This window comes from Microcaecilia unicolor, chromosome 3 (genome assembly GCF_901765095.1).
Source record: "Microcaecilia unicolor chromosome 3, aMicUni1.1, whole genome shotgun sequence".
Lineage (NCBI taxonomy): Eukaryota > Metazoa > Chordata > Amphibia > Gymnophiona > Siphonopidae > Microcaecilia > Microcaecilia unicolor.
In genome coordinates this window covers 349,151,882-349,167,410 of record NC_044033.1, presented here as the reverse complement: position 1 = coordinate 349,167,410, position 15,529 = coordinate 349,151,882, and the positions used below count along the sequence as shown (strand labels likewise).

At 44.6% G+C, this 15,529-nt stretch overlaps 1 protein-coding gene across 1 annotated transcript in view; it reads right to left on the bottom strand.

Moving 5' to 3' along the window:
* Positions 1–459: 459 nt before the first annotated feature.
* LRP11 (LDL receptor related protein 11) overlaps positions 460–15,529 on the bottom strand; it is a 40,123-nt gene continuing 25,053 nt past the window's right edge. Inside the window, exons 5-7 of the mRNA XM_030195105.1 lie at positions 14,928–15,140; positions 7,727–7,819; positions 460–1,395 (exon numbers count right to left, since the gene is read on the bottom strand). Coding sequence (XP_030050965.1) covers positions 1,241–1,395; positions 7,727–7,819; positions 14,928–15,140 — 461 coding nt within the window. The 3' untranslated portion in view covers positions 460–1,240. The remainder of the gene's footprint in view (positions 1,396–7,726; positions 7,820–14,927; positions 15,141–15,529) is intronic.

The following is a 15,529-nucleotide window of genomic DNA, read 5'->3' as shown; positions in this document are numbered from 1 at the left end:
GGACCCCCTGCCGATGATCCTCTTGACCCCCCTCCCGCTGCCAATCCTCCCCCGCCACCGCTGTCAGCTACCTTTGTTGGCGGTGGACCCCAACCCCCACCAGCCGAGGTCTTCTTCCGGCGCAAGGCTTCGTTCTGTTTCTGTGAGTCTGACATCCTGCACAGACTCACAGAAACAGAACGAAGCCTTGTGCCGGAAGAAGAGGACCTCGGCTGGCGGGGTTGGGATCCCCCGCCAGCAAAGGATGGCGGCGGTGGGAGAGGGTTGGCGGTGGGAGGGGGTCGAAAGGGTCGTCAGCAGGGAGGGTCAAAGTTGGTGGCGGCGGTGGTGGTGGGGTCAAAAATGGCGGGGGGGGGGGGTCTGCGACGCCAGGAGGGGGTAGAATGTGCCTCCTCACCTCAGGCTCTGGACCCCCCCACCGAACCCCCTCCCCCCCACCAAACTCTTGCTACGCCCCTGGTCTGCACTAGTACACAGCCAGCCGCGCTAGTGGCTTAGTAAATCTCAGTGATGGAACAGGCATGGTGAGAGAAATTAGGGCTGAAGGCAGATTTTGTGGTCTATCCTATTCTGTTCCTATATTACACTGATTCCTCTGATATAATAATCTCAATACCTATCTTCTTTGGGGCCAAGCCAAATCTTTTTCACATAAAAGTCACATGGACAGACCTGCCAGGGGCTAACCTGTGCCTGTTTAGTATGTGAATCCCCTCTTATCTGCATGGTGGAGCCACCTGAATTTGGCTCCTTTTGTTACTGAATTTGTAGCTAAAGGAGCAATGCATTGACAGGATACAGTACATTTGGGTTTTCATGTCACTGAAAGTAAATAAAAGTAGTGATGGCTAATATTTCTCTAGACTGGCTACTAAATCAAATCAGTTACATTTACAATGTATGTAATGAAATTAAATGTGGTACTTTCCACTTTGATGCTGCATTTCGGTTTCCAGCCATCCCTTCCTTTTTGCTGGTCTTCTGACATTTTCACGCTTCTCCACTTTATAACCAACATATTGCCCAAACCTGCAGTTGGCTACTTGTGTATGAGCTCAAATTACCATCTTCTGATTCTGATAAATATCTGAAACTCTGAAATAGGAGAACACAAAATGGTCTGCATTTGCTTGCTTTCTTTTTTGTAAAGAATAGTTTTCATAGTGCAGAATTTCACCAGCATTAACCATCAGCAGTCAGGAAGAGCTAGGCCCCTTCTGGAAACTTCATATTGCATTCTCTATAGGTACATGCCATTTATGAGATAGTCCGACGCCTCAGAGGATATGGGACGGGCTTTTTTCAGTTTTTGTCTCACCAAACGCAGTCGGCATGCAACCATGAGAAGCAACAGTGCAGTAATGGCTAAGCCCAGGGCTAAAGGCAAGACAGCTCCTAACGATGGATTAAGAAGAAAAAAAAACATGTCATTAGCTAAGTGATGGTTGTTGTAACATTCATTTTTTTCTATGTACATGTCAATATGTCTCATAACCACAGTTTCCATTTTGCTAAATTTTATTAGCTGAATTTCAAGTGTTTCATTTGCTTGGAAAATAGCATATATTATTTCAGAAACTACACAAAAATGTTGTGTTTTCCAGCATTTTATTTTGAAATGAAATGAACAAGGTTTTGTTTTTTTCATTTTGTTTCAAAGCAAATGCACATCGCTGGTGTTTGTGCTCTAACAGTGCACTACTAATTTGGGGGGACCATTTTACTAAGCCGCGGTAAAACCTGCAGCAGTGCGAGCACGTCTTTTGGGCATGTGCCGGGCCTGTTTTTGCCACATCCTTGAAAAGGGCTTTTTTAAAAGAGGCCAGGAAATGGGCGTGTGACAAAATAAAAACCAGCAAGTGGCCATTTTCAGTCAGAGACCTTACTGCCACCTACTCACTTAGCGGTAAGGTCTCACGAACTACCCGGGTGGTAAGCATGCAGTGAGCGTCCACTGCTGTTTACCACTAGATAAGTGCCATTTGATAGAAAATGTTTTCTACCACGTGTTTTCGGCATGTGCCAAATTCAAAATTACCACCTGGGGCATGCGGTAGTCGACACGCACAAGCCCTTAGACACCTCTGAAAAATGGCTCCTTGGTTTCTAGATGAGTGGGCAGGTTTTGACTGATCTTTCAGTGGGTCAAATTGTAACTTAAACCTTTGTCCTACACAAATTTATGTCAACATCTTACAAATATTCTTCAAAGTGAACCATTATAACCACATTAGTCAGTTTTAGGCAAACCTGTGCAGAGATGGCTTTCTCCACATCAAGTCAAGTTTGATAGCTCACTTTGGCTCTCATGTACAAAGTGACTTTGGAAAAGTACACTTCACATGAAAAATGCAAAACATTTGGAAACTCATAAAAATGCCACATTTCAGGTGTGTTGTGAAGTATTCTTTTGTAAATGTCACTGCCCTTATTTGGCAATCTGACCTTTTGTAGCTGTATCAAATGATTACCACTAGGGGTCAGGAGGTACAATTTGAAGGGGCAAGAGTGAGTGGGAATCCTTCCTGCCTCTGTTACCCCCCAGTCCCCTTGGGACTTGGGTGAGTCAGGGTCTCAAGGGGATGACAATGGAGGAGATGCCTATCCTCAAAATTTTTTTTTTAATTTAAGGGATGGTGTTTCATAGGGATAGGAGATTCTTCAGGCATGTATATATGTACCATTGCTAGGGAAGGGAACTGCAGCTGTTGCACACTAGACCACCAGATCTTTAAGGACTCCTTTGGGTTTCCGGGGGCCCTTGTTAGAACCATTTATCATCATCATCATTTATTAATTTGATATATGATGATATACCGCAAGGGACCAAAAACAGTGGTATCTAAGAGGGGTACAATAAAACACAATGAATAGCTACAAAGAGATAGATAAGAAAAATACAAAATAAGGGAAAGAGACAGGAAGACAACTAACTAAAAGATGGAAAAGCCAGTCTGAATAGATGGGTTTTTAGTGCAGTTTTGAAAATATCGAAGGAGGGTTCAAGCGGATCTGCATGGGGAGTGAGTTCCATAGTATAGGACTGATATAACTGAAAGCAGAGGCACGAGTGATGCCCAAATGAATGACGAAGGAGGAGGTAGGAAAAGGAGACCAGCATTAGAGGACTGGAATGTGCAACGGGTACGCAGGGAATGAGTAGACATTGTAAATAGTCAGGGGCATGGGGAAAGTAAGGGTCAAAAATTTGAATTGAATACGAGAGGAAAGAGGCAGCCACTGTTCAGAATGAAGAAGCGGAGTAATGTGGTCGAATGGGTGGGTGTTATGAAGTAATTGTACGGCTGTAGACTGTACTAACTGAAGGCGTTTAATGGAGCATAGTGGCAAACCAGCATAGAGAGAGTTGCAATCGTCCAGAGACGTGTGATGACCAGGGCATCAGGGTTGGAAGGAGTTGAGGGGGCTACTGGCCCACTGGGGATTAGAGGCCCTGGGAGGTCCAAGGGGCCTCTGAAGTGGGTCATCAGGGCTCTTTAAATATCAGTTGCCAGTGCCCAAAATAAGTCTTTGATTTTTCATATTACTGGCCATGATAACAGCAAAAAATTACTTTCAATAATTAGCTATGGGATGCAGATGAACCAAGAGCTCATTTGCATTTTATAGCTACATAGCGGAAGTGGATACTAAGCTGTGAACACTTTCAGAGGTAGGTACATGAGATCATTTCTTGGGTGCTAGTATTTCTTCCTTTTTTCCAAAGTAATCATAAAGTGTGTTAGGATCCTGGTGCCATTCACTACTGCCTGGAGATGTTCCCCTAGTCCAATAGGGCTCCTGTTATTCAGCTGCAGTAAGCACTGTTGCGTGCTTCCTGCGATAAAAGCACAATGTGCATACACAAACCATAATACGCTAAAAAATAAAATTTATTTTTGCACAGAGGGGCAGGTCGGGGTGAGATTTGCAGAGAGTGGGCATTTCTGTGCTAATCAGTTAGTGCAGCTACACTGCCATACGCTGACTAGTGTGGGATTAGCGCATAAGCATTTACTGCCTACACCATAGGTGTCGGTAAGGGCTCGTACATTAATTTTTAATAATGGCCGTGCATTATGGCAACATAAGCACAAGGCCATTAATTCAGAAAATAGAAAATCAGCTGTTTTCTGCCTGTGGTAAAAATGGCCTTAGCATGCGGGAAAGACCCGTGTAAGGGTGCCCTACGGTTACATGCTACCACAGCTTAGTAAAAGGAGCCCTTAGTCTGATCCCGGCATTAATGGGCCAGAGGCTGATAGTCACACACCAGTGTTACTTCTGGAGTCCTGTAGCTTGAGCTCTAAATTGAGGCTGCAAATCGGTGGGAAAATGTGGGATACAAATGCTACAAATAATAATAATAAATCTGGTCATCAGGTATTGGTCTTAATGATGACCAGAATTCTCTCTCTCTCTCTCTCTCTCCCCCCCCCCCCGCCGCTCCCCGCCGCTGCAGTCCCCGGTCTCACCTGCTTGCACTCGGCTCCGGGCCCCCTGCATTCATCGGCAGTGCCTCACCTCCGTGTGGAAGCGGCAGATTGCCTCCCTTCGGGCCTTCCCTCACTGTGCCCCACCCTCGTCTGATGTAACGTCCGGTTTCCGCGAGGGCGGGACACGGGGAGGGCCCAAAGGGAGGCGATCTGCCGCTTCGAATGCAGGGGGCCCGGAGCAGACAGCAGGCAAGTAAGATCAGGGACTGCAGCGCCGGCGGCCTGACCCTGGGGCCAGGCCCCCTTGAAGGCCTGGGCCTGGGGAATTTGGTCCCCCCTGCCCCCCCCCCCTTGGCGGCCCTGAGTGCTGCCTTCATGACATCACCAGCCCTGGCCGAGCTGGGGTGTGGAAAATCCCATCTGGGAGCTGACTCAGGGACTTTCCACATGAAAAAAACACTAGTTATTTGCATAAAAGGGTACTGGGCACAAATTGATAAAAACTAGCATGCAAAGAGGGGTATAATTGAACGAGAACGTCTATCTGCATGGGCGTTTATCTCCGAGAACGGGTCCATGAAGGGGCGGACCGAACCGTATTTTTGAAAAAAATAGACGTCCATGTTTTATTCGACAATTTGTGAGCTGGGCGTTTTTGTTTTTCAGTGATAATGGAAAATGAAAGCGCCCAGCTCAAAAATGAATAAATCCAAGGCATTTGTTCGTGGGAGGGGCCAGGAGTCGTAGTGCACTGGTCCCCCTCACATGCCAGGACACCAACCGGGCACCCTAGGGGGCACTTTTACAAAAACAAAAAAAAAAGGTAAAAGAGCTCCCAGGTGCATAGCACCCTTCCCTTGTGTGTTGAGCTCCCCAAATCCCCCTCAAAACCCACTGCCCACAAGTCTACACCATTACTATAGCCCTAAGGGGTGAAGGGGGGCACCTACATGTGGGTACAGTGGGTTTGGGGGGGTTTGACGACTAAGCATTAAGCAGCACAATTGTAACAGGTGGGGGGGGATGGGCCTTGGTCCACCTGCCTGAAGTCCACTGCACCCCCTAACAACTGCTCCAGGGACCTGCATACTGCTGCCAGGGAGGTGGGTATGACATTTGAGGGTGAAAATAAAAAGTTGTGAAACATCATTTTTTTGTGGTGGGAGGGGGTTAGTGACCACTGGGGGAGTCAGGGGAGGTCATCCCCGATTCCCTCTGGTGGTAATCTGGTCATTTAGGGCACGTTTTGGGGCCTTATTCGTGAAAAAACAGGGTCCAGGAAAAGTGCCCTAAATTCTAGCTACAAACGCATACTTTTTTTCCATTATCGGCGAAAGGCGCCCATCTCTCCTCAGCCGATAACCACGCCCCAGTTCCACCTTCGCCACGCCTCCGACACGCCCCGTCAACTTTGTACGCTTCCGCGATGGAGTGCAGTTGAAAACGTCCAAAATCGGCTTTCCATTATACCGATTTATTCGTTTTTGTGAGATAAATGTCTATCTCCCGATTTGGGTCGAAATCTAGGCGTTTTTCTCTTTCAATTATAAGGTGGATAGCATGCTATAACTTAGCTTGTGTGCAGGATTGAGGGAAGGTGGTGCTTGCAACACCATTGTCAGCTGATGCTAGAAGTTGCTGTGTTGAGAGGTATATGGATGACAAAAGGTAGAGGTGGGGGGTCATGTGACTTCCTCATGTTTTAAAAGGAAGCACTGCAGTAAAAGATCTTTTCCATATTTTTCAACACTAATAATTGTTTCAGAAAAAGTACCAAAGGTTTTTCCATCCCCATCAAAAAGTGTATGTGTGTGTGTGTGTGTGTTGGGGGGGGGGGGGGGGGGGGGGGGTGAGGGAACCATGGTGAAAAAGGCAGGGGAAACTAAAAGCCTAGTTAAATATCCCCCTTCCCCAACAACCAACTTTTGTCTCAGACCCTACCACAAGTAATTACCTCTCTCTGGAAGTACAGGAAGGTACTGGAGCTGAACCACGGACTGATCCAGTGCAGGCTCACTGACTCTGCCCCTTTCAGGCAGGGGCAGCACTCATCAGGAGCGGCACCTCGGAGGGGCAGTATCTCCCCCTTCACACCATTTTACCTCACGGTGACATTCCAAACCCGGCAGTGGTAGCGATTCCCATACACTGCCCTGCTGGCGCCTCTTCCCTTTACTGTGGCCGCCTCTCTGATGTAACTTCCTGTTTCGTCAGAGGCTCAGGCAGCTGTAGTAAAGGGAAGAGGCAGGTACTGGTGACAGCAGGGCAATGTATGGGAATCGCTGCCACTGTCGGGTTTGGAACATCACCGTGAGGTAAAGCGCTGCGAAGGAGGGGGGCGGCATCTCAGCCCGGGGGGGGGGGGGGAGCGGCATGTTAGCTCCACTTCAGGCGGCATCTTGCCTTGGGCCAGCCCTGCTTCCAGGCTTCCATATGTGAGGCAGGGCCTGTGAACCTGTACTGGGTCAGTCTTAGCAATCACTGCTGCTGCTAGCTTTGTTGGACTCAGCCATAATAATTTTCTTACACTTCGGAAGAGAGTGGGCTGACAAGGGTGGAAGCAAAGTAAGAAGAGAGGGGATGATGAAGCATCTATTTTTGTTCTTAAAAAAAGTGGAGAGCTGGTGCATATACAGAGTTAGTTGTTATTTTCCTGTTGAGTTCATTAACAAATGCAGACCTACATGTCCATGTGTGCAACTGAGTACAACTGCATTCAGATCAACCAGTCCTAAGAAGGAGGGAGCCAGTTGTCATCTCCTCTCTGTATCTTACTGATAGGGACATCATATCACAGTCAGTCTGCCCCAAGCTACTATGGCAGTGGTTCTCAACCAAATTCTTGGGGCACATCCATGCAATCAGGTTTTCAGGACATCCAAAATGACTATGTACAGAGCTGCCAAGGGAGTCAGCCTCCCGAGCGGGAGATTTAGGGCCTGCCTATAACTCTGCCCAGCCCACCCATAGCTCTGTCCAACCTGCCCACAGCCTCCCTTTCCAGCGTCAACAGGAGATGATGTTTAATGAAGACATTTCCTGCTGTCCCTGGAAATGGAGTTGTTCAGCGGGAGATCCCGGATCCCCGGTGGGAGCGTGGGAGATGACCCGCAAAAGAGGGAGACTTGGCAGGCCTGTATGTATGAGAGGTGCATATCAAGGAAGCAGTGCAAGCAAATCTCTCTCATGCATAGTCATTGTGAATATCCTGAAAAGCTACTGGCTGAGTGTACCCTAAGGACTGTACTATGGGTTGATCTTCCACTGAGATACGTAAGATTGCTATATACCTGTTTCTGGAGCTGGATGTCCTCCATCGTGACTCATCTTTGAGATGATATTTCCATTTTCATCTTCGGTAGCTGTCTCTGAAAGGTCTTTATCTGAGAAAAATAAGGCTGACAATATTATACTGATATCAAAGCTCTCTCACTGCTTGGAAGGAAGCAGTAATACTGTATCAAGTGTTCTCACAGGCTGCAAACTCTTTGGTTCAGCTACACTGCTGGAGTGCTCAGCTCAATTCATTTTTATTTATCTTTAGGCTCACAAGACAGCCAAGGTATATAAGCACGGCCTGAATACCCAAACAGAAATCTGCCCTGTGGCATGCTTCTCTAGTTATAGAACGGATTTGCCCTCTTTTTGACCTGCCCGAAGAAGTACATTGGTATTTTAGTTTATAAAGTGGGAATGCAGATACCCCAATTCTGGCCTGGATGCACACTTAATCAGTTGGGGTTTCATGATTGCCACAATGAACATGCATGAGTTAGATTTAAATATACTGGGTCTCAAATGTATGTAACTGTATCTCATGCATATTTACTTTGGATTTTTGGAACAGCTGACTGGTAGCTGGTTTGGGTTCTGCAGATTATGTTTTGCTTTTACTAAAATGCCACAGGCTGAAGACAACTCAGGTTAATGTCTGCAAACAAAGATGGATGACTTAAAAATGCTGACTACTGCCAAAAAAAAAAAAAAAGGTCTATCTTGTGTATGTATAGCCTCTACATGGCTACCATCTTGTTCTATTACTCTACCAAAACACAATTGGGACTAATACCCCTGTTTACAAAGCCACACGGCAATGCCAACACAGCCCATCCAAAGTAAACGGGCTGTGTTGGCATTAGCGCATGGCAGCCACTAGCGTGGCTTAGTAAACAGGGGGATAAAATCAGTAAATGGCGCCCAAAGTAGGGTGCCAAAACAAATGCATGCTGAGCGCTATTCTTTAAATGGTGCTCCAGATGGGTGCTGCTTATAGAATAGCACATAGGTTGGGATCCACACCCAACTTTTGGGCATGAGGAGTTACATCAGTTGAACCCTGATGTACATCCCCGCACCTAAAATAGACGCCAATCCCCTGAATTCTATAACGGTGTGCACATCGTTAATGAATGCCCCTGCCCCTCCCATGACCACGCCCCCTTTCCAGCTACATGCTAAAGAATTTAGAGGCGCTTCTTTATAGGATAGCACTTAGCAAGATGCACGCATAAATCCAAATTACTGCCAATTTAGCACCAATAATTGATAGTGCCCAATTATTGACACTAACAGGCTCATTACTTAAATTAAATTTGAGCGTACAATTTTTAGCGCCAATTATAGAATTCCCCTGTTGCAGATACATCTTCTTGCAAAGCCACATCAATCCTGAATATAAAATTAGAGGCCCTTTTAAAAAGTGGACTTAGTGTGCCCTTACGTGGGTCATTACTGCACACTAAGACTATTTTTACCACTGGAATAATGTGGCCCAAATTCCTATTTTTAGTATTCATGGCTTCACACTAATTATGCCATTAGTGCATGGCCGTTAAAAGTGTACATAAGTACATAAGTATTGCCATACTGGGACAGACCAAAAGTCCATCAAGCCCAGCATCCTGTTTCCAACAGTGGCCAATCCAGATCACAAATACCTGGCAAGATCCCCAAAAAGTACAAAACATTTTATACTGCTTATCCCAGAAATAGTGGATTTTCCCCGAGTCCAATTTAATAATGGTCTATGGACTTTTTCTTAAGGAAGCCGTCCAAACCTTTTTAAAACTCTGCTAAGCTGACTGCCTTTACCACATTCTCTGGCAATGAATTCCAGAGTTTAATTACACGTTGAGTGAAAAAACATTTTCTTTGATTCCTTTTAAATTTACTACTTTGTAGCTTCATCGCATGTCCCCTAGTCCTAGTATTTTTGGAAAGCGTAAACAGACGCTTCACATCTACCCGTTCAACTCCACTCATTATTTTATAGACCTCTATCATATCTCTCCTCAGCTGCCTTTTCTTCAAGCTGAAGAGCCCTAGCCACTTTAGCCTTTCCTCATAGGGAAGTCATCCCATCCCTTTTATCATTTTTGTCACCCTTCTCTGCACCTTTTCTAATTCCACTTTATCTTTTTTCAGATGTGGCGACCAGAATTGAACACAATATTCGAGGTGCGGTCGCACCATGGAGCGATACAAAGGCATTATAACGACCTCATTTTTGTTTTCCATTCCTTTCCTAATAATACCTAACATTCTATTTGATTTCTTAGCCGCAGCAGCACATTGAGCAGAAGGTTTCAATGTATCATCAACGACGACATCTAGATCCCTTTCTTGGTCGGTGACTCCTAACGTGGAACCTTGCATGATGTAGCTATAATTCGGGTTCCTCTTTCCCACATGCATCACTTTGCACTTGCTCACATTAAACGTCATCTGCCATTTAGACGCCCAGTCTCCCAGTCTCATAAGGTTCTCTTGTAATTTTTCACAATCCTCCCGCGATTTAACCACTTTGAATAACTTAGTGTCATCAGCAAATTTAATTACCTCACTAGTTACTCCCATCTCTAGGTCATCCTATATAATAATTCTCACCTCCAACAGGATGTGCCTGGGACTGTGCCTGCCGGAAGTGGTCTGCTAGGCAGGCATGCACTGACATCAGTAACATCAGTGACAGACAATTTGGCAAAGCAAAACAATCTGAGTGCTGGCCATTAGGACACAGGGTTGATAGGAGAGTTTTAAAAGACTGAAGGAAACAAACGTGTTAAACTGGAGAAGGGGGGGGGGGGAGTTGTGAAGGACCGAAAGACATGCAAATTTGGGACAGGAAAACAATCTCAATGCTGCCCATTAGCACACAGGGTACATAGCAGAGTTTTAAAAGACTGAAGGAACTGAAAGGGGGGAGGGGGGCAAGTTCTGAATGAATGAAAGAAATGAAAATTTACGAGAGGAAAACAATCTGAATGCCGGGCATTTGGACACAGGGTAGATAGGACACTTTAAAAAAAAATGAAGGATGTGAAAGTGTTACATCTTGGGGGAGGGGTGAGGAAGAAAGTGGTGGGGTATCCTGATACTGGGAGTTAGGGCCACGGGGGGGGGGGGGGGGGGGGGGGGGGGGTACATAGACTTTTGAAAGCCTTAAGGAACCCAAAGTGTGGGAAGGAGGAGGAGGAGAGGGAACGGGGTGAGGGGCATTAGGAACAGGGGAGGGGGCCCTGCCACACACTCTCCTTCTCACACACACACTGTCACACAGACAGTCTCACTCTGTCACACACCCGCACATTCACTCTGGCTCTCTCTCTCAAACATACACACTCCCAGGAAAACCTTGCTAGCGTCCGTTTCATTCGTTCCAGAAACGGGCCTTTTTTTACTAGTTTATAAATATGTTAAAAAGCAGCGGTCTCAGCACAGACCCCTGGGGAACCCCACTAACTACCCTTCTCCATTGAGAATACTGACCATTTAACCCTACTCTCTGTTTTCTATCTTTTAACCAGTTTTTAATCCACAATAGAACACTACCTCCTATCCCATGACTCTCCAATTTCCTCTGGAGTCTTTCATGAGGTACTTTGTCAAATGCCTTCTGAAAATCCAGATACACAATCAGGCTCATTTTCGAAAGAGAAGGACGCCCATCTTTCGACACAAATCGGAAGATGGACATCCTTCTCACAGAAACGTCCAAATCGGTATTTTTTTTTTAGCTTTCTACCCAAGAGTCTGGCTTCCAGAACCTCTCTCCTACATTTTCCTATGTGCTTGAGCCCTTACTGCCACCCATTATGCAAGCGGTAAGGGCCTATGTGCTAAGTGATTACTAGTTGTTGAGTGTGTGGCATTGTAGTTGTGCTAACCAGTTAGCTGCTCCTAGACATGTCCCCTGGACCGAAAAATAAGTTTTATTGTTTAGCATGTGGGTAGTGCACCTTGCTATATTGGATACAGTTGACATAGAGGCATATTTTCAAAGCAGTTACACTTACAAAGTACTTTGAAAATGAGGCCCATAGGCACTTAAAGGCCCTTTTACTAAGCCGCGTAAGCGTCTACGTATGCCCAACACGTGCCAAAATGGAGTTACTGCCCAGCTACCGCGTGGCTCTTGCAGTAAATTCATTTTTGGCACGCATCCGATACGTGCGGATGAAAAATAATTTTTTTCGGACATGCGTATCAGACGCGCGCCAAGTGGCATTTGAGGAGCATAGGTCATTACTGCCCGGTTACCATGTGAGACTTTACCGCTAGGTCAATGGCTGGCAGTAAGGTCGCAGACCCAAAATGAATGCACGACAATTTTGATTTTGCAGCTCGTCCATTTTTGGCAAAAATTTTAAAAAGGCCTTTTTTACAGGTGCGCTGAGAAATGGATCAGCGCGCACCCAAAACCTGCGCCTATACTACCACAAGCCATTTTTCAGCGCGCCTTAGTAAAAGGACCCCTTAAGTTTCAGATGCTGTAGGTTCTATGTATGTCTGTGAAAGGTACACATATAAACTGGAACAGGACATAGCAAAAATCAATATTGATATAAGATGTTCTCCCCCATTTCCTGTAATGAATACCAAAAAAGTCATATAAAGAGAGTTAATTTGTATGTACTGAGAGAGGCAGTTCAGTCCTTTTTTCATTATTAATATAGGATATGATTTACTGAAGTCAGTAAATATGGAGTAAGCCGAAACTGAATAAAGCTGTGCATAGTTCATGTTTGTACCTCAAAGTACAGGGTCTGGGGTAAATGTTCACCCCTAGAGACAGGCCAATGTCTCCATTAATTTATCCACTACTGAGGCCAGATCATCAGGCCTGTGGACCCTCCCTTCAATCCACCTGACCAAATTCAAGTGCTTAGTAGCGGTCGCTCATACCAGCTCAAAACTGGGTTCGGAGAAATGCAATGAACATCTAGACACTGTTCAGAAGAGCAAGTTCTGTAAGGCTGATGCTCAGATACTATCAGGTTAATATTTAAAAGAACTCATGCGGATAGCAGCACCTGACTATATGGACAGTGCCAGGACAGAGTGTGACCAGAGCTAGGGCAGTCCTGGAAATCATCCACATACCCCCAGATTCTGTATAGTGTAACCTAAGTTGCACGTGCAAAACCAGTCGTATTCTGGATTTGTGTACACAACTTAACTAGTTAACAAGCCAATCAGCACAAATAATTGCCACTTAACATGCAATTATTGACACTAATTGGCATTACATAGAATTTACGTGCAGAACAGTCTAAGTGTACTCTATAACATGATGCGCATAAATTCTAAGCCGCATAGTTGAAAAGGGGGCGCATCATGGGCATTTCTAAAATTTAGGTGCATTGTTATAGAATGCACTCGGTTCGTGCATAATTTAGATGTTGGCATTTATATGCGGATAAGCACTTGGCGTATTCTATAAACCACACAGAAATTTAGGCATATTCTATAAGGCACACCTAAATTTAGGCATATGCCTAGGTGTAGTTCATTTCGGCGCTGATTTTTTTAGGTATGATATATAGAATAGTCCATAGCTGTAACAGTCAATCTGCTATCTAAAGAACTTCATACTGCAAAAAAAAAGCTGTCCTAAATTATCTAGATAATTTGTCTGGATAGCATACTGAATATTGCCCCTAGTGGGACAAGTCATAGCACTGATAGCATCGTCTGAATATTCATTTATAGCCCGCTATAGCCAACAAAGAGTTCTTAGCGGATAACAACTAAAGATGCTAGACATGACGATATGATCATAAACAACTTTACTGTGACTGTTTACTTATCAAGATGATATTTTCAAAACATAGTTGTTTTTAAAACTTTTTTCAAAGTACCAACACTTGATAAAAGTTTAACTTCATCAGCCACTATCTGGATAGGGGGCAATTCTATAACTGGGCACCCCTGTTTAGGTGCCCTGATACCATGTGGTGAAAGCCTGTTCTAGAATGGCATCCTGGCACACAGATTCCATTATAGAATATTAACATAACCTGGAACTGCACACCTAACATTTATGCACCTGCAGTAATACCAGCCTAAGGGCCCTGTTTACTAAGGTGCGCTAGTCTTTTTAGCATGTGCTAAAAATGAGCACGCGCTGTGTAGATGACCATAGGAATATTATGGGCATCTACACAATTAGCACGTGCTAAAAATGCTAGCACGCCTCTAGCACAGCTTAGTAAACAGGACCCTAAATCTAGTATAACTGTGGGCACATAAATTTGGCAAGGATGGGCATAACTTAAAGTATTCTGTAAGTTGTATTGGTTAAGAGGCAGCAGCGCATACTCCCCTTGCATTTGCACACTATCCTCCTAATTCTGTAAAAGTTGTCAAAAATTGTGTGCACAAATTTGAGCGCACAATTTAAGTACATGACAAGCTAATTAGTGCAAATAATGAGCTTTTTAGCAAGCAATTATTGGTACTAATTGAATTTAATTGAATTTTACATGTGACCTGAAAAAGAGGGCACAGAAATGGGAGTGGCATGGGCGGAATGGGAACGTTCCTAATGCTGTCATAGAACAACAGTGATATGCGCCTAATGTAGGCACATACATTTCAGCTGGTGTAAATGGCTAAGCCTAAGGTTAGGCACGATTCCCAGGCTTAAGCTATTGTATAAACTGCACCTAACTTTAAGCACGGCTTACAGAATAGTGCATTTTTTGTGCCAATTTCTTTGGCACCATATATAGTATCAAGCCCTATGGACCGTATTCTATAAATAGCGCTGAAAAATCAGAGCTGATAAAATTCGGCACTCGATATTATTCTGTAAAGGGCGCTTCAGGGTGAGCACTCTTTATAGAGCACTGAGCATCAAATTCAGTGCTCAAATTTGGGCATGAGGACTTATACCAGCTGAAATCTGGTGTAAATCCTGTAGTTTTGTGGGCGTTCCCAAATTTACATGTGTTGTTATGGAATATGGCTCAGTCTGCCTAGATCTACGTGCAGGGATTTATGCCACGTTTTCGTGCATAGTTTTAGGCTCTGGGATATCAACTAAGCGTATTCTATATACCACAATTAAATGTTATAGAATACACGTAAGGAAAAATTATTTTCACAGGGATTTTCCAGCCACCATATATAGAATCTGGCCCTCGGTGCCTTTTAGTAAAAGGGCCCTTAACTTTTTATCTAAATAATTAATGAAATGATCATAGTTACCTGGTAGATGTTTCTCGATCTCCTGCTTTAGTTCCTGAATGACTGACTGGGTCACTGGCTCTGCGTTCAGTGGTACAAGTGGCTGGTCCTGGGGGGTGGTTTTCTGAGTATTTCCTACCAGCAAGCCCTTGTGTATATCTTTGACCCATTCCATGGTCCTCTGCTGGGCAGGGCTTTCAGCAACATGAATCATTGTCTTGTGATCAGGACTAACTGAATAAAATCAAAGAAACTCTGTAAGGTCATGTAATTATTTGGCTCTGTTTTCTGAACTTTTTCCATAATTTCTTTTGGCTTCCAATTGTTTTAACAATAGATGCCTTAAAACCTCCAGACTGGATATTTCCTGCTGTTCACTGTATGGTTGGTGACTGTGCTGTAGATTGCCTTAACACACCACTCTAACTTCACCCATCACAGTGTTCATTACAAGAAGGGATCCTTCTTCCTCATTGGCATTACTATTAATTGAATGTTTATTATATTAGATTTCATTTTTATCCTATTACTTCCAAACAATAGCTCATAGCAACAACAATTTAAGATCTCTGATATCGACAGAGACTATAAAGGGTCAGTGGAAGCCTCTCACATCCAAGGGA